Raw genomic sequence first — 20,033 nt, 5'->3', positions numbered from 1 at the left:
TCTCATAAAGTATTTTTCTGAGGTCTGTCTTATCAGGTAAATTACTGTACACTGTGTATTCATTAATTTTCATTTTCATGTAGTAAAGGCTCTATGCCATCATGAAGTACGTACTTTTCCTTTGTTTAAGGGTATTTGGGCAGTTTATTCTCTGTTGTATTCTCAAGCAAACAATGCATGCAAGTACAGTACAGTATTTTCTGAGGAAACACTCGTACTTATTCTTTTTAAACCCCATTCCCGATAACCCGGCATTTTCACAAACTCGGCCACCCTTCGGTCCACATTAGGCTGAGTTTTCGGGACTCTACTGTACTATCATTTTAAATATCTTTAATTATGTTAATTATTATCCTAGAAGCATGCAATGTACACCACTCGATAGAGTAACCATATGAGTTTTGTCTCCCATCTGCATTTGAATATCTTGTTGCCTACTGTCTCTAGAAAGTGCCATAAATAAAAATTCAACTCCACAACAGAAAAGGCATTTTGTGTTCTGCAGTTTGCAAAGTTGAAATTATTTGTCATAATGCAAAATGAGTAATCTGCAGAAACTGTAGAATTTTGGTTGCCGTGGGAGGAATGATGACAGATGTGCCAAAGCAAGAATAAGAAGAATTTCAGTGTTGGTCAAGATGTGTGACATGTAACACAAGGTGCATGCATTAAGAAATTATAATGACAAATGTGAAAATTGGACAGTTTTTGAATGTTTTAATATACATTACAACTTCTTGGGTAATAATTAACACAACTACAATTATTTAAAATGTTTTGCCTTGTTTTTTGGAAGACTTTTCTTTCATAGTCTTTTCTGTATATACAATAAACAGAAAAGACTATAAAATATTTATTACATGAAGACTTTTGAAGAATGACAAAAAGTATGTTGAATTTAAGTTTAGAAAATGTAAAAAGATTTCTTAATTGGAAGTAATACAATGAATAAAATATTAAACATAAAAATGTACCAGAAGACTTACTATGTAATTCTGATCTTGTTCTTTGTTTGCATCGTGCTGATCTTTTGGAAGCAATTCGTTGTGGAACATTTGGCACAGCCTAAAAGAATATAAATTCAAAATGATTTTGATAAAAATACATCCAATATCAGACGGTTCCATAAATAATTCACTTTATAAGTTATGATTAATTCATAATACTAAATTTTCATAATGTAAGATTTTTTTTTATTGTTCTATTCAAATGAGAATAACCTTGTAATCAGGCCCAGGTAGAGAAGGATCGGCGGAGCCATTTGGTTCGGGCCCAGATGCTGGAGGCTCCTAAAATTTAATCTTTTATGTAAAAAAAAATGACATAAAAAGTGATATAAATTAAAGTTCTTATGACAAGTGGTTTAAAATTTGTTTTTATTTGTTTCATTGATTTTATTCACATATAAAGTTATTTGAAAAGATTAACAGTATTTTAGATGCGTGTTACATTGCTTATTGAATAGTTAAAAATATCTGAATTTCACCAAAAGTAAAACTGTCTAAATTTAATCTCTCACCTTACAATTCCTCAATGTGTGCCCCTCTTGTTACATGATATATCAAACCAATAAACTGCACATAGACTGTATTTTACATAGCTAATGAAAAGAAATCAAATAGTGTAAAATCCAGAGAGACTATTGGGTAAATTTGCAAAGTGTGCAGCATATGGAGCAATGTCTCTTATCACTGGTAGTACTTGAGATGCTATTCAATCTTCCTCCCTTTCACTTATTTATTCAGATTAAATTAAAGTCCTTAAAGGATCAGTAAAACAGCCTTAGACTTTGTTCTTTTGGTCATTTGCCTCTGCTGAGAATTGAAGGAAGACTTTTTTGATAGCCTAATGATTTTTTTTATCTCAGTTTATGTTTGATAAGCATTTTTCAGTCTCCTTTCCTAGTAACCTTGATTGGCATATGGGTAAGATAACCTTTCTTCCATGGAATTGTATGGTTTACCGATGGATCCAAAACTAATAGTGGCATTTGTAAAAATCATTCAAGTTTCTATGCCTGTCTGGGGAAAGTTCCTACTTGTTTCAAGTTGAGCTATTATTTGGTGTGTTTGCCCTATTTTGCACAGATGTCCTCTGAATAAGGCTATCTACATTGATTCTGAGTCAGACTGCATTGAAGGCACTTGACAAGTCAGTTCATTTCAGCACTTGTCTGGGAATACTGTTTGAGTCTCTCTGAACTGGCTGCCCACAACAGTTTTCTCTTGTGAGTACCAGGACTTGAGTGAATTGCTGGATTCATTGTAAGAGCTGATTTACTGACTAAGCAAGAATTCCTTACCCCTTTATTGGGCCTGAACCACAATTTCTTCCACAATTTTTTCTAGAGCAGTTAAAGACTGAACTATTTCTAGTCATTTAAAACAATAAAGGATAACTCCTAGTATGAAGCAGAGTAAGGTATCTTGCCTAGTTTGCCCTCTGTGTCAACTATTATACAAATTTTCTTCTCTTTGGTAAGAATAATTTTTGCTTTGTGGTTGGCATTCTGACCAGTTCTGATCATTTTTGAAACATATTTGTGCCACCTGAAAAGTCTCCTCCCTAGCCTTTTGTGAATCTGCTGAGAATCTTGTTCATTTGTGATCTCCTCTTTTAGAAATCTAATAATATCTAGCTTTCATTTAGAAGTTTGTTATCTTTCTTTAAAGAGACTGAACTTTTGAAGTAATTTCTTGTGGGTGTAATGATCGTTTACATTGATGGCTTTGCTCTCACTTACACAATCTACAAGATCCAGAGACCTGGTAGGCCAGCATGATCACCTGAATCTCCAGAATTTATATCATGAGATTTCTTTTTTGCAGGGATACAGGAAGACACTGCTTATGTGCCACCTGTTTCAAGACATCTGAACACTAAAGAATTCAATCACAGCTACTCTGGAAGAACTAACAACGTATAAATTGGACCAGAGAAGTGTGGGAAGACCTTGTTAGATGTCTGTCAGGTAGCACAAGGGGCATACATTGAGGAAGTATAAGGAAAGAGATTAAACCTGTTTTACTTTCTTTGATGCAAGTCATATATTTTTAAGTATTCAATAAAGTTACATACATCTAAAATACTATTATTATATAAAATAAAATATAATCTAATAACAACATAATATCCTATGCCTGTACATTGCTAGCTCTACACTGTTTATTAATAGTGGAATGAGTGTTTTTATAAGAACCACATTCAAATTTAAATTCTTATTACATTAATCTGTTAAATTTATAATAATTTTTCAATTCACATTCAAGAGAATAATTATTTCAGATGCTATGGCCCAGCTTAAAATTGTCAGGTTTCATATCTTCTTCCATCTCAACGTGTAAACGTCTACTCCATTTTGTTTTGCTTGTGATTTTCAACTTAATTTAGCTGTATTTTCCAAAGTTATTATCCTATATTTATACATATGTACACTCTACATTAACTGTTAAAATTTAATGTCTTAATAAGAATTTGAATTGTTCTAAAAATAATTTGATTTAAAAATAGCAGAAAGACATTCTACCATTGAAAATTGTATTTAGTTTTGTCTTTCCAAGTCAAAAATCAGTAATTTTTTGGTAAAAAAAATTAGTGGTGAATGAAAACAATTACTTTTCTTATAATTTGATAATGTTCTGCATATTTCAATATACTTTAATTAATTAATTTTAAGGTGACCATACCATTAGATGTGACTAATTTTCTTGAATATAAGTGAATCAAAACTCAAAATTATTATTTAATTTTACCTTGAATTTACTTAATTATGTCATCTATGGTGAATGACATTTTCCATAAGTTAAATAAATCAACTTTATCAGATTGGTGCATGCTCAAATTCGAAGACTGACAAAATTGTTGTTAGTAATATGTTGTTGCAATGACAAAAACTTTATATTTCAGATTCAGAACAACAGGTTGGTTTGAGGGGATATAGCAATGAACAACTGGATGATCTGCCAAAAAGAGATGTCTCACAGGATTATTTTCCATGGAAAACTGGCCCCTATGTAGGTGTTACATACGTGAAGTAAACTCTGAAAACTTCACATGGTCAGCCTGTTGGCAAGGTGTAAACTTAAGACAAACTACTAGTGTTTGGTGATTTATCTACCTGGTCACTAGTGAGTCAGAACAATGAAAAAAATTATTTGGAGATGGTACAGTCTTTATGGAGAATGTTATGATAAAATGTTATAGTTTGATAAAAGTAAAAATCAATTTTTTCGTTTCTTCACCCATTAATTGAGTATAAAAGTTATTGATTTTTTTCAAATGACTAATGATTTTATTTCTTCTTGCATCACTTTTGATGAGTTATAGAATAATATACTGACATAATAATATTTGTCAATCTAAATTTAATTTAAAGTAATATTTTTATATTAACTTTGTTTGAGTAATTCCCATGCTATCTCTTAAATGTTTTTAATATAATTTGTATGTATTTTTTTGATTTTTTTCTTAGTAATACAGTTACTGTATTAAATATTAATAATAATCATTGTTCCTTTTAATTTTGAATATATCCATTCCTTAAAACCCTTATTATATCTGAAAAAACTTTAGAATAAAGAAATGTACCTTTAATATGTGGTTTGCAATTCTACATCAAATCTCTAACTGAGTGTCAGTTTCTACAATTATAATGAATATATTACTAAATAATAATTACTACACAAAAATTCAATTAGTGTTCTAGTATAGTATAATAAAATGGTATCAAGATATGAGTTGTATAAGATAAATTTTCTCTTCTTATCTTGAAAGAATGCATATATAATCTATCATTTAAAATTTTATACAAATAATTGTCCATGCTTAATAATAATTTTATATTTTAAATCTGTTAACTATTTTCACAAATTAAATAAAATATTTAATCAAATTTTACCCCTTCATCGTCTGGATCAAGCTCAGAATAGTTCTGATGAGGATTATTGACTTTCTCTAAGAGTTCGCGTGCTATCCTTTTTGTAAGGTTAGTCTGGAATAAGGGATGCTGTTGACAAATACAATGATAAAATTTAATTATACAGTACATATTTTTTAAAGAAATGACAATACAGTGGAACCTCGGTATACAACCTTAATCCGTTCCTGATGTTTGGACTTATACCAAATAGGACGTACACCAAACCAACCTTTCCCATAAGAAGTAATGTAAAAATGATTAATCTGTTCTCATGAAAAAAAATGGCTGGCTTTAAACACCTCGCGTTCCTGGATAGTTCCTGCTTGATTTTTCATGAGATCAGCATGTATCTTTTTAGCTTTCTCGCGAATAATTGCTTCTGATACGCTGTCTCTAGCATACTGTTTTTCAGTTATCCAAAGCAAAAGCAATTTCTCAACATAATCTAATGTCTTCAATCTCTGTTTAGAAATTGATTTAACCCCTTTTGCAATGTTAGCAGATTTAATAATGTCTTTATTTTTCACGATGTCGATATCGTCGTTCTCAGAATATGATATGGAACAGTTAAATCTCGAACACGCATGCCACCTTCATATTCCTCAACAACCTCTTTTTTCAGTTCCATTTTGATTCTAGTCATTTTTTTTAGTTTTCTGTTGCTTTTCACTTGCCTTTTTGCAATTCATGATTAATAAAAATAATAAAATTTTACTTACAAATTAAAATCAGAAGAAATATTTAACAAAGTTATAAACTGTGGCACTGCGAACATCAAGTCTAGTCTAGTACACCGATAGTGCTACTTGTTCATAGATGGCGCTTATACCGAACAAAAGTCGTATACCGAGCAAAATTTGTTTCGTCCAAACAGGACGTATTCCGAATTGGACGTATTCTAAAGCAGACGTATACTGAGGTACCACTGTATTTAGTTTATGAAACCTTTCTTACCTGTAATAATCTATCTGCCGGTGGCCTTTTTTTTGGATTTTTTGTAAGTGCTACTTTTACAAAATGATGGAAAGTTGGAGACCTTTTAAAAGAGAAAATTGTTCTTGAAATAATATATTACCATCTTAAAATATAATAATTTTCATACCATTTATTTTTATCTTTTAGTGTAGGTGACTTAAATCCTGATTTCGACATTAAAAAAAGTGCTCTCATTGGATGTAGATCAAACATGGGTGGTTGTAGTTCAGCTAGTTCAATTGCTGTTATACCTACGGCCCATATATCACATTGTTGGTTATAACCACCCTTCCTTTCGACAGCTGCAACTTCGGGTGCCATCCTTTAAAAGTATCAAACAGAACATTTTAAACTTACATTTTAACAAAATGAGTAGTTTGAGAAATAGAGATTCTGACCAATAAGGTGTTCCAATAAATGACTTTCTTTTACTTATAGTTGCTGTTATTTGAGCTGAGACACCAAAATCAGCTGTAAAATTAAAAGAATTTTATTAGAATTAGGATGCTATAACTTATCCTACCTTGAAAAATTTATAAGAGTAACAGAATATTCATTAACATCCCAAAATCTCAAACAAGACAAGAAGTTCAGGACACAACATTAAAAAAATAAAGAATCACATACAAAACTTAATTTCAATCAAACAAACCATTTTAAAACCTATAGTTTGACATTTTCTTATTTTAATTATAGTTCCGTAATGACAAGTATAATTAAAATTCATAAGTTCAGAGACACATTAGAGTAAGTGTGTCTTCATAATTCATCCTGCTTCCCACCTCAAGATTACATAATGAACTAACCTTTATCTTGGTATTTGTGTCCACATCAATCCATGAAAATTTTTTAAAAATTCCTCTGTTGACAGCACAATTATAAAAATTATATTATATTACATTACATACATATCATTTTGCCAATTAACATGGATAAGAGTCTCAAAATAAAGGTTAGCTCTGTCATAGCTCTCCTCACACTACATTATGAAGCCCGAAATGTGAAAAGAGACGAATTGCAAAGACTCTTTTATCAATTGCATGACCACCAAGATTCTGACATCACCCTCCTTGACTTCTTTCTGTAACATTCTATAAAGAACAAAGTTTATGCAAAAGGTAATTAGTATGGAAGAAGACTATCCAGGCTACAAAGAGAGATGTTAAAAACATTTGGAGTTAAATTGAATACATATTGGTTATTCTGAGAGCGACAAAAGTTTACACCTGGAAGTTTACTAATAGCCATCATGATCCGAAAGGTTTGTAAAAACACTTTTGAATTATACAAGCAATGTGTAGTAGTAGACATATGTTACAGTTTTCTCTCTATTGGATTTCTTAATCAAATGAATAAATTATAGACACCCTGTATTACAAACAGTACTTATATTGCCGTTAGTGCTTTACTTATGCTAAACTGTATCATAAATTTATTCAAAAATTTCCATGTTAAACGCAAATATATATAATTATTATCATCAGCATTTACTCCAAAGTCATGTTTCACATCATTCAATTTCTTTATAAACTGAAGAAACCAGAATAATGGCCAAAACATTTCTAATTAAAAATTTTGGCTTCCTTACTAAGCAGCTTCTTTAATTTTGATATTTAAAAACAAAAACTTGATATATTCAAAACAATTCCACTTATTTATGTATTTAAACTGCTAATCTTTGTTTTTTGATGTTTACAAGCTTGAACATGAATAGCTTGAAAGATGTTAAGACAGTAATTAAGTATTTGTAAAAGTAAAAACTAATTTTCACTTTATATTTTTAAATATTACAAACAATTATCAATAGAAGTTATTTGTTGAATGACAATTGTTTATAATTATCCTCATTACAATCTCAATTTTTTTTTGTTTTTTGATGCACGTGCACAAGAAAAACAACTTGGCAAGAAACAAATAATAAAGAATGAAAAAAAAGGGGTGAAGTAGTCAAAAAAATTAGGACAGAATGCATACCTCACCAAAAATAATACATATCAATACCAACCTAATTTTACATCTCCATCTTCTGTGAGGAGGATGTTAGCCCCTTTAACATCGCGATGCATCATGCCCAGAGAGTGGAGATATTTTAAACCCTGTAGCGNCAGAGTAAGGTATCTTGCCTAGTTTGCCCTCTGTGTCAACTATTATACAAATTTTCTTCTCTTTGGTAAGAATAATTTTTGCTTTGTGGTTGGCATTCTGACCAGTTCTGATCATTTTTGAAACATATTTGTGCCACCTGAAAAGTCTCCTCCCTAGCCTTTTGTGAATCTGCTGAGAATCTTGTTCATTTGTGATCTCCTCTTTTAGAAATCTAATAATATCTAGCTTTCATTTAGAAGTTTGTTATCTTTCTTTAAAGAGACTGAACTTTTGAAGTAATTTCTTGTGGGTGTAATGATCGTTTACATTGATGGCTTTGCTCTCACTTACACAATCTACAAGATCCAGAGACCTGGTAGGCCAGCATGATCACCTGAATCTCCAGAATTTATATCATGAGATTTCTTTTTTGCAGGGATACAGGAAGACACTGCTTATGTGCCACCTGTTTCAAGACATCTGAACACTAAAGAATTCAATCACAGCTACTCTGGAAGAACTAACAACGTATAAATTGGACCAGAGAAGTGTGGGAAGACCTTGTTAGATGTCTGTCAGGTAGCACAAGGGGCATACATTGAGGAAGTATAAGGAAAGAGATTAAACCTGTTTTACTTTCTTTGATGCAAGTCATATATTTTTAAGTATTCAATAAAGTTACATACATCTAAAATACTATTATTATATAAAATAAAATATAATCTAATAACAACATAATATCCTATGCCTGTACATTGCTAGCTCTACACTGTTTATTAATAGTGGAATGAGTGTTTTTATAAGAACCACATTCAAATTTAAATTCTTATTACATTAATCTGTTAAATTTATAATAATTTTTCAATTCACATTCAAGAGAATAATTATTTCAGATGCTATGGCCCAGCTTAAAATTGTCAGGTTTCATATCTTCTTCCATCTCAACGTGTAAACGTCTACTCCATTTTGTTTTGCTTGTGATTTTCAACTTAATTTAGCTGTATTTTCCAAAGTTATTATCCTATATTTATACATATGTACACTCTACATTAACTGTTAAAATTTAATGTCTTAATAAGAATTTGAATTGTTCTAAAAATAATTTGATTTAAAAATAGCAGAAAGACATTCTACCATTGAAAATTGTATTTAGTTTTGTCTTTCCAAGTCAAAAATCAGTAATTTTTTGGTAAAAAAAATTAGTGGTGAATGAAAACAATTACTTTTCTTATAATTTGATAATGTTCTGCATATTTCAATATACTTTAATTAATTAATTTTAAGGTGACCATACCATTAGATGTGACTAATTTTCTTGAATATAAGTGAATCAAAACTCAAAATTATTATTTAATTTTACCTTGAATTTACTTAATTATGTCATCTATGGTGAATGACATTTTCCATAAGTTAAATAAATCAACTTTATCAGATTGGTGCATGCTCAAATTCGAAGACTGACAAAATTGTTGTTAGTAATATGTTGTTGCAATGACAAAAACTTTATATTTCAGATTCAGAACAACAGGTTGGTTTGAGGGGATATAGCAATGAACAACTGGATGATCTGCCAAAAAGAGATGTCTCACAGGATTATTTTCCATGGAAAACTGGCCCCTATGTAGGTGTTACATACGTGAAGTAAACTCTGAAAACTTCACATGGTCAGCCTGTTGGCAAGGTGTAAACTTAAGACAAACTACTAGTGTTTGGTGATTTATCTACCTGGTCACTAGTGAGTCAGAACAATGAAAAAAATTATTTGGAGATGGTACAGTCTTTATGGAGAATGTTATGATAAAATGTTATAGTTTGATAAAAGTAAAAATCAATTTTTTCGTTTCTTCACCCATTAATTGAGTATAAAAGTTATTGATTTTTTTCAAATGACTAATGATTTTATTTCTTCTTGCATCACTTTTGATGAGTTATAGAATAATATACTGACATAATAATATTTGTCAATCTAAATTTAATTTAAAGTAATATTTTTAATATATTTTTTAAATATATTTTATGCAGAATTTATGTCATTAGTCATTATTAATTCGTAACAAACTCGTGATCAGACTAAGCACTAAGTGCTCTCATATTTCACATAGATAATGATTAATGTCACTAAAAATGTTATTTATTGTAACGCTTCACTATTGTGGAATGAGGAAGTATCCATAAATGTATTTAATATTCATATTTTTGTCTACTGACATCCTCATTCCAAATATTTTTGTCTAATTTGTACTTTTTTTTAATGTTTTATTCATAGAAGGAAATAATGTTTATATTCTACTCAGTAAATAAAAATAACAAATATAAAGATAAGCAATTTTGAATTTTATAAATTAGATACAAGATTTCTGTTTATTGATTGTAAATAATTTAAGGTTTTTAGGAGTTAAAAATGATTGATACTTAAATTTTACTTATAACAATAACTTTAAAATGGAAGTTTTTAACATTATAACATGTACTTTGGTATCAGTGTTTCATAGTAACCATCTCACTTTAACAGCAAATAGTATAATTTACAGTTTATATTTACATATACTACAAGGTGTTGAGTCTCCATATGTAGTCAAACAACGCACTGAATGCACAAACAAATGTATTCCATTCAAGGCAAATGTAAGTTAAATATTTGTTCATTGGTTCCCGATTTTGCCCCTTGTTATGACTTACGCATGGAGACTTTTGACTCATCTTGTATCTATAAATATCATTTGGTAAATAAAGCATTTAAAGTGATTATAAATAAATGGATAAAGACTTAATAAAATTGAAATTTGATCTTAGATTTCCATTTAGAGTATTCGTTAAGCTAAATAAATATATATTTAAAGAAGAATTTAATAAAATATTGCCATTCAGTTATTGAATCATCTGAAATGAAATTTGTTGTATATTTTAAAAATCTAGTACTATTCAATAACCATTTAATAAACAAACTATAATTTCTCTGGAAAAATATTTACAAAATCTTTGTACGTGCAGTTATTACAATGCTAACATTCTTTAGAACAGGATATTAATTGCGTAAAAGTGAAAAATTATACTATAAACAATTATTATGTAAGTAAACATTATACAGATAGTTATATAATACTTGTACAGTAATACATTTTAACTGAAGTACTGCTTAACTAAAGAATTTAAAACATTAAAATTTAAATTTAAATATGGCCAAAATGTTGGATATTAAAGTGGTTAATGCAATTTTTAAGTTTTTTGAAGTGTTTTACAATTCAGCATTGCATTTCTCAGTAGTTAAAGAATTTAAATTAGAAATTTAAAACTGAACTGATGGATTGATTTATTAACAGGAATCATTAAGGCTATACAACTTGTTACAATTACTTAATATAGGCAGGACCAAAAGAGAGAGAGATAGATGAGAGCTGTAGCTCTGGGACCTAGATCAGATCTATATAATGCAATTAATAATCAGGTGGAAAAAAAATCAATTTATGTAACTTCAGATGCATAAAAGGAGAAAAAAGAAAAGATAAACTGAAAAGTATCTTGTCACAAGAAAGTATAAAGGAGTGTGAGAAGCCCTAGCTCAGGGCTTGTGATTGTTCTCCACAGCCTTGAATGTAAGTGACTCTGATCTATAAGGAGGTGGGCAAGCATGGATGAGGAACGATGGCCAGATCAGTTTTATTCCTCATAACATGAGACGTGGATTAGAAACAGTCATTCAATTGAGTTCAAATTTGATTCAGATTCAAGCTCAGCTAAATAACTGTTTTAAAGGGTAACTATTTATAGGAAGTTAAACAAGAAAAATAACAAATTAACAAAAAGATGGCTGGCTGTGTTTCCTAGCAAAGAACAAGATCATCTCCAACCCTTCCACCACTGGCCCTACAAACATTACGCTTCACACCATCTGGAGATGCTGCCGTGTTGCCTCCGAGTGGAGACAATCCCTCTTAACAATTTTCTTTATTCTCATAATATCCTGTCTTCTCCAGCCTGCCCACACTGTGAAGATAATGTGACAAGCCTGGCTTGTCTGCACATACTACCAACAGAAACATCTAGCCCTGGGCTCTATCCTCCAAATGTGCCCAACTCTGACAACTACTGTCATTGCTGTAGTGGCTCACTGTACATCTGTCTTCTGTTCATCACATCAAGATTGTAGAACTATTTTTCCACCAAATGGGTTTATTCACTTAGCCAACACTAGCCAACGAATTACAGAGAAATATTTTGATTATTTTCTAATCAAATAACGCTATGTTAAAAAGGTCTTGATTATAATCATGCATTATGCACTTTTATAAAATTAAATTTTAATATTAAAAAAATAATGTTAAAAGCAATGTACTTAAGTATTCAAAATGTTTTGCTACTTATAGATTGTAGAGATTACATTCAAAGATTCACACTAAATAAATTTTCTAAGTTTAAATTTACATTAATAAACAAGAAATATCTCAAAATATAATTTTATAAATGTAATGATTTATTTTAAATTGTTTAAAAGATAAAAAGCTGTTTTGTATGTTAGTATTAGGAAAAAACAACAGAAACATCTAGCCCTGGGCTCTATTTATTTCCCTGGGCTCAACGTATTTATTATTTCATAACAGAAGATTTCCATTCCTCTTTCTGTTATGAAATAATAAATATGGCAAGTTAAACTTGAAATGATTCTATAGTCTATTCACTGTACATAAATTCTTTGACGTTTGGCTTTGTCCTCTAGATCAGTGGTCCCCAACCCCCGGGCCGCGGACCGGTCCATGGATCAAATGGTACCGGGCCGCCCAAGAAACATTAAATTACTGGTATTTCCATTTTATTTACTATGGTGTATTTCTCTCGGGTTTGTGCGACTTTTAATGGACGACAGAACAACGGAATAAACTGGACATAAGAAACACACTTCGTTGTCTCCTATTACCCCCAGATGGAACATCTTGTTGCAAAGACACAAGCTCAGGGTTCTCATTGATTTAGCGTTCTAGTGAGTTAAAATGTTAAATCACATTATATTCATTTTTTGGTGTAACTGTATTTTATTTTGAAGGCATGTTTAAATACAATTAAATTAAAATTATTAAATTAAATCAATCTAAAATATAAACAATCAACGTCCCCCCTCNGTTCATAGATGGCGCTTATACCGAACAAAAGTCGTATACCGAGCAAAATTTGTTTCGTCCAAACAGGACGTATTCCGAATTGGACGTATTCTAAAGCAGACGTATACTGAGGTACCACTGTATTTAGTTTATGAAACCTTTCTTACCTGTAATAATCTATCTGCCGGTGGCCTTTTTTTTGGATTTTTTGTAAGTGCTACTTTTACAAAATGATGGAAAGTTGGAGACCTTTTAAAAGAGAAAATTGTTCTTGAAATAATATATTACCATCTTAAAATATAATAATTTTCATACCATTTATTTTTATCTTTTAGTGTAGGTGACTTAAATCCTGATTTCGACATTAAAAAAAGTGCTCTCATTGGATGTAGATCAAACATGGGTGGTTGTAGTTCAGCTAGTTCAATTGCTGTTATACCTACGGCCCATATATCACATTGTTGGTTATAACCACCCTTCCTTTCGACAGCTGCAACTTCGGGTGCCATCCTTTAAAAGTATCAAACAGAACATTTTAAACTTACATTTTAACAAAATGAGTAGTTTGAGAAATAGAGATTCTGACCAATAAGGTGTTCCAATAAATGACTTTCTTTTACTTATAGTTGCTGTTATTTGAGCTGAGACACCAAAATCAGCTGTAAAATTAAAAGAATTTTATTAGAATTAGGATGCTATAACTTATCCTACCTTGAAAAATTTATAAGAGTAACAGAATATTCATTAACATCCCAAAATCTCAAACAAGACAAGAAGTTCAGGACACAACATTAAAAAAATAAAGAATCACATACAAAACTTAATTTCAATCAAACAAACCATTTTAAAACCTATAGTTTGACATTTTCTTATTTTAATTATAGTTCCGTAATGACAAGTATAATTAAAATTCATAAGTTCAGAGACACATTAGAGTAAGTGTGTCTTCATAATTCATCCTGCTTCCCACCTCAAGATTACATAATGAACTAACCTTTATCTTGGTATTTGTGTCCACATCAATCCATGAAAATTTTTTAAAAATTCCTCTGTTGACAGCACAATTATAAAAATTATATTATATTACATTACATACATATCATTTTGCCAATTAACATGGATAAGAGTCTCAAAATAAAGGTTAGCTCTGTCATAGCTCTCCTCACACTACATTATGAAGCCCGAAATGTGAAAAGAGACGAATTGCAAAGACTCTTTTATCAATTGCATGACCACCAAGATTCTGACATCACCCTCCTTGACTTCTTTCTGTAACATTCTATAAAGAACAAAGTTTATGCAAAAGGTAATTAGTATGGAAGAAGACTATCCAGGCTACAAAGAGAGATGTTAAAAACATTTGGAGTTAAATTGAATACATATTGGTTATTCTGAGAGCGACAAAAGTTTACACCTGGAAGTTTACTAATAGCCATCATGATCCGAAAGGTTTGTAAAAACACTTTTGAATTATACAAGCAATGTGTAGTAGTAGACATATGTTACAGTTTTCTCTCTATTGGATTTCTTAATCAAATGAATAAATTATAGACACCCTGTATTACAAACAGTACTTATATTGCCGTTAGTGCTTTACTTATGCTAAACTGTATCATAAATTTATTCAAAAATTTCCATGTTAAACGCAAATATATATAATTATTATCATCAGCATTTACTCCAAAGTCATGTTTCACATCATTCAATTTCTTTATAAACTGAAGAAACCAGAATAATGGCCAAAACATTTCTAATTAAAAATTTTGGCTTCCTTACTAAGCAGCTTCTTTAATTTTGATATTTAAAAACAAAAACTTGATATATTCAAAACAATTCCACTTATTTATGTATTTAAACTGCTAATCTTTGTTTTTTGATGTTTACAAGCTTGAACATGAATAGCTTGAAAGATGTTAAGACAGTAATTAAGTATTTGTAAAAGTAAAAACTAATTTTCACTTTATATTTTTAAATATTACAAACAATTATCAATAGAAGTTATTTGTTGAATGACAATTGTTTATAATTATCCTCATTACAATCTCAATTTTTTTTTGTTTTTTGATGCACGTGCACAAGAAAAACAACTTGGCAAGAAACAAATAATAAAGAATGAAAAAAAAGGGGTGAAGTAGTCAAAAAAATTAGGACAGAATGCATACCTCACCAAAAATAATACATATCAATACCAACCTAATTTTACATCTCCATCTTCTGTGAGGAGGATGTTAGCCCCTTTAACATCGCGATGCATCATGCCCAGAGAGTGGAGATATTTTAAACCCTGTAGCGTTTCTCTACACATATAGGCTATTTGGATTTCGGTAAGGGGGCCAGTAACTATAAAATAAAGAAAAATTATAACTTAATATAAACAATAATAAAATCATTTTTTAATTTTTGTTTTATATGATTTTAACAGTAAAATAAATTTTAATGTGAGAAAAATGTGCAAATAAATAACTCCATTTTTTATTTCATTAATTCATTAAACTTGGTTTCTAAGAAAATTACTTAAGAAATGATAAATAGCTAAATATTATAAAAAATAAAAATAATATTTTTATACATACAATCCTTTTGAAATTTATTATCATACTCACTTTAAGCATGCATGTGTTTTAATACAATGCTAAATATCATAATAATTAATTAGTTTAATTAATTAATTAAAATCTAATTTCCTTAAAATAAAACACCTGGTCTTTAACCTCAAGAAGATAGCTAAGAATAAGCACAAACCTTGGCAGTGTGCCTAAATGGTCTGATTGTTAGGTAGTCCCCCCCTTTCTTTTTGAATAAATGTGATACACTTGAACAACAAAAGACTTATGTAGGTTTCTGTGCTAATAAAATCTTATGATGATTTTAGTAATATTAATTAATACAACTTTAAAAAAGGTTATATTCTTTGAAGGAATAAGTTATTAGAATAATATATTTACAAGGGTAGAGGTATTTAATTATGTAAAATGATATAAGAATGCATAATTACATCTCAGATATTCTTCGTGCTGAGTAATTAACAACATTAATTTTAACTTTTATTTTTTTGTTATTTTAAACTATGAATAAGACTACGTCTGCAAGTTAAAATCAGGAGTTAACAATGTCATTGTCAAACTGTTAGATTGTTTTCCTTTGATAACATAAATATCAGGATTTTAGTACTTTTAAATGTTATTCATTTTAAAATATATGTACAATTCTGTATGAGAATAATCATGTTTTGATTAATTTTGTAGGATGAAAATGTAATAATAAAATTAATGAAATATATTTGTGTTAAAATGTAATGTTAAAATGTTTTTAGCAATATTCTTCAGAATATTGTGAATGAATATATTCATATGTAATAATTGTTGATCACTGAACACACAAAATGTTAGACTTAGATGGATAGGACATACTTCTTACACAAATGACAAAGACATTGCATAAGATCAAAATAGACCAAGAGGGAGACCAAGGAGAAGACAGAAGCAGGTTGTGAGGAGAAATGCAAGATGATGCAGTGCAAAATAAAGAAAATAGCTAGAATAAAGAAAAGGAAGGTAGACAGAGATGTGGTGAAGATGGCAACGATCCTGAATGACTCATAAAAGTCAAATGACGACCACAGTGCTATATTAATATGTTTATTAATTTTGCTATTAATGAATATTCTCATGTTTTGTGAAAACTCTCTCTCTTTCTCTGTGTGTGTGCACATGCACGTACACAGAGATGAACGATAATTACTCTATCTTAGTTATTTTTTGCACTGTAATATCCTAAAGAACAACAAATAAATACATGAGTAATGTTCAAATATTAATACATTAATATGATTTACTTCTTTCAGTTAATCTAATTTCCTTTTCCTATTTTGTTTCCATCTGCTTCTATTATGATTACTTGTGCTTTCTTAAAAATCATTAAACTGATTAATCTATAAACTATTTAAATAAGAAAATTGAAACTACATTAACAATAAACTATTAATTAAATAATATCACTGTTTTATTTATGTCTTATATATTTAATTATTATTATTTTTTGATATTTTATCATGTATAAGATTATTATTAAACGATCACACATTATCAACACTATATAATTATATATATAAAAAAAATATAGGTGATTAACCGATATTGTATTTTAACAAGTTGTACCAAATTGTACCTATACACGTCAAACTAAGTTGTGTCTGTAATTTTGTTGCCATAGTAACAAAATGCAATCATGATGCATATTATTTAGATATGAACTCAACTTCCTGCTCTCAATAAAAAATTAATGTAAATACAATGAATATTGTATCGTAATATATGTGTAAATTACATAAACATTATTTAATATCACTTTATGTTTAAATTTCTATGAGATTTAGTTATGTTAATTAATTATTGATATTATTGGCATTATTTTTTGTATTTCAGAAATACTTACTGTGATAGATGTCTTGCAATGAGCCACCTCCACAGTACTCCATACATATCCATAACTTATCCCGCCTGCAATCAATCAATTTATATATTATTATTAAATCTTATTTGTAAATGAAACTAAAATTTCCAGATTCATCCATTATTATTACCTTAAATAACTGCCAAAATATGCTACGATATTAGTATGCCTGCATGATTTCATCATTAAGATTTCTTGTTGAATAATCCCGAAATCATCCCCTATTTTTAAAATAAATATTTAATATTTAAATAAAGTGATTTTCAAAGTGAAATAGGAGGATAAAGTAAAATTAATTAAGTAATAAATAAAATAAAAAGGTAAAAAACAAAACTTAAACTTTTATTATTATACTTTAGAAATCTAGATTATAATTTTACAATATATTTTTTAAATATATTTTATGCAGAATTTATGTCATTAGTCATTATTAATTCGTAACAAACTCGTGATCAGACTAAGCACTAAGTGCTCTCATATTTCACATAGATAATGATTAATGTCACTAAAAATGTTATTTATTGTAACGCTTCACTATTGTGGAATGAGGAAGTATCCATAAATGTATTTAATATTCATATTTTTGTCTACTGACATCCTCATTCCAAATATTTTTGTCTAATTTGTACTTTTTTTTAATGTTTTATTCATAGAAGGAAATAATGTTTATATTCTACTCAGTAAATAAAAATAACAAATATAAAGATAAGCAATTTTGAATTTTATAAATTAGATACAAGATTTCTGTTTATTGATTGTAAATAATTTAAGGTTTTTAGGAGTTAAAAATGATTGATACTTAAATTTTACTTATAACAATAACTTTAAAATGGAAGTTTTTAACATTATAACATGTACTTTGGTATCAGTGTTTCATAGTAACCATCTCACTTTAACAGCAAATAGTATAATTTACAGTTTATATTTACATATACTACAAGGTGTTGAGTCTCCATATGTAGTCAAACAACGCACTGAATGCACAAACAAATGTATTCCATTCAAGGCAAATGTAAGTTAAATATTTGTTCATTGGTTCCCGATTTTGCCCCTTGTTATGACTTACGCATGGAGACTTTTGACTCATCTTGTATCTATAAATATCATTTGGTAAATAAAGCATTTAAAGTGATTATAAATAAATGGATAAAGACTTAATAAAATTGAAATTTGATCTTAGATTTCCATTTAGAGTATTCGTTAAGCTAAATAAATATATATTTAAAGAAGAATTTAATAAAATATTGCCATTCAGTTATTGAATCATCTGAAATGAAATTTGTTGTATATTTTAAAAATCTAGTACTATTCAATAACCATTTAATAAACAAACTATAATTTCTCTGGAAAAATATTTACAAAATCTTTGTACGTGCAGTTATTACAATGCTAACATTCTTTAGAACAGGATATTAATTGCGTAAAAGTGAAAAATTATACTATAAACAATTATTATGTAAGTAAACATTATACAGATAGTTATATAATACTTGTACAGTAATACATTTTAACTGAAGTACTGCTTAACTAAAGAATTTAAAACATTAAAATTTAAATTTAAATATGGCCAAAATGTTGGATATTAAAGTGGTTAATGCAATTTTTAAGTTTTTTGAAGTGTTTTACAATTCAGCATTGCATTTCTCAGTAGTTAAAGAATTTAAATTAGAAATTTAAAACTGAACTGATGGATTGATTTATTAACAGGAATCATTAAGGCTATACAACTTGTTACAATTACTTAATATAGGCAGGACCAAAAGAGAGAGAGATAGATGAGAGCTGTAGCTCTGGGACCTAGATCAGATCTATATAATGCAATTAATAATCAGGTGGAAAAAAAATCAATTTATGTAACTTCAGATGCATAAAAGGAGAAAAAAGAAAAGATAAACTGAAAAGTATCTTGTCACAAGAAAGTATAAAGGAGTGTGAGAAGCCCTAGCTCAGGGCTTGTGATTGTTCTCCACAGCCTTGAATGTAAGTGACTCTGATCTATAAGGAGGTGGGCAAGCATGGATGAGGAACGATGGCCAGATCAGTTTTATTCCTCATAACATGAGACGTGGATTAGAAACAGTCATTCAATTGAGTTCAAATTTGATTCAGATTCAAGCTCAGCTAAATAACTGTTTTAAAGGGTAACTATTTATAGGAAGTTAAACAAGAAAAATAACAAATTAACAAAAAGATGGCTGGCTGTGTTTCCTAGCAAAGAACAAGATCATCTCCAACCCTTCCACCACTGGCCCTACAAACATTACGCTTCACACCATCTGGAGATGCTGCCGTGTTGCCTCCGAGTGGAGACAATCCCTCTTAACAATTTTCTTTATTCTCATAATATCCTGTCTTCTCCAGCCTGCCCACACTGTGAAGATAATGTGACAAGCCTGGCTTGTCTGCACATACTACCAACAGAAACATCTAGCCCTGGGCTCTATCCTCCAAATGTGCCCAACTCTGACAACTACTGTCATTGCTGTAGTGGCTCACTGTACATCTGTCTT

The 20,033-nt window shown here is 29.5% G+C and overlaps 1 protein-coding gene across 7 annotated transcripts in view; it reads right to left on the bottom strand.

Moving 5' to 3' along the window:
- Positions 1-20,033, bottom strand: part of LOC111640894 (mitogen-activated protein kinase kinase kinase kinase 5-like) — a 73,296-nt gene that overhangs the window by 20,874 nt on the left and 32,389 nt on the right. For 4 of the 7 annotated variants that reach the window (XM_023386977.1, XM_023386978.1, XM_023386980.1 and 1 more), the window contains exons 1-7: positions 7,899-7,991; positions 6,292-6,364; positions 6,021-6,215; positions 5,873-5,954; positions 4,898-5,005; positions 1,221-1,289; positions 987-1,065 (exon numbers count right to left, since the gene is read on the bottom strand). In XM_023386977.1, coding sequence (XP_023242745.1) covers positions 987-1,065; positions 1,221-1,289; positions 4,898-5,005; positions 5,873-5,954; positions 6,021-6,215; positions 6,292-6,364; positions 7,899-7,962 — 670 coding nt within the window. In that variant the 5' untranslated portion in view covers positions 7,963-7,991. Of the gene's footprint in view, positions 1-986; positions 1,066-1,220; positions 1,290-4,897; positions 5,006-5,872; positions 5,955-6,020; positions 6,216-6,291; positions 6,365-7,898; positions 7,992-13,238; positions 13,321-13,386; positions 13,582-13,657; positions 13,731-15,264; positions 15,412-17,505; positions 17,571-17,653; positions 17,745-20,033 lie in introns of those variants that run through there. The other 3 variants (XM_023386979.1, XM_023386982.1, XM_023386983.1) reach the window with 2 other exon arrangements.

This window comes from Centruroides sculpturatus, unplaced genomic scaffold, assembly GCF_000671375.1.
Source record: "Centruroides sculpturatus isolate CEXI.00-Female unplaced genomic scaffold, Cexi_2.0 scaffold1467, whole genome shotgun sequence".
NCBI lineage: Eukaryota > Metazoa > Arthropoda > Arachnida > Scorpiones > Buthidae > Centruroides > Centruroides sculpturatus.
Note: the sequence above shows the minus strand (reverse complement) of the source record. Positions and strands in the feature narration are given on the sequence as shown.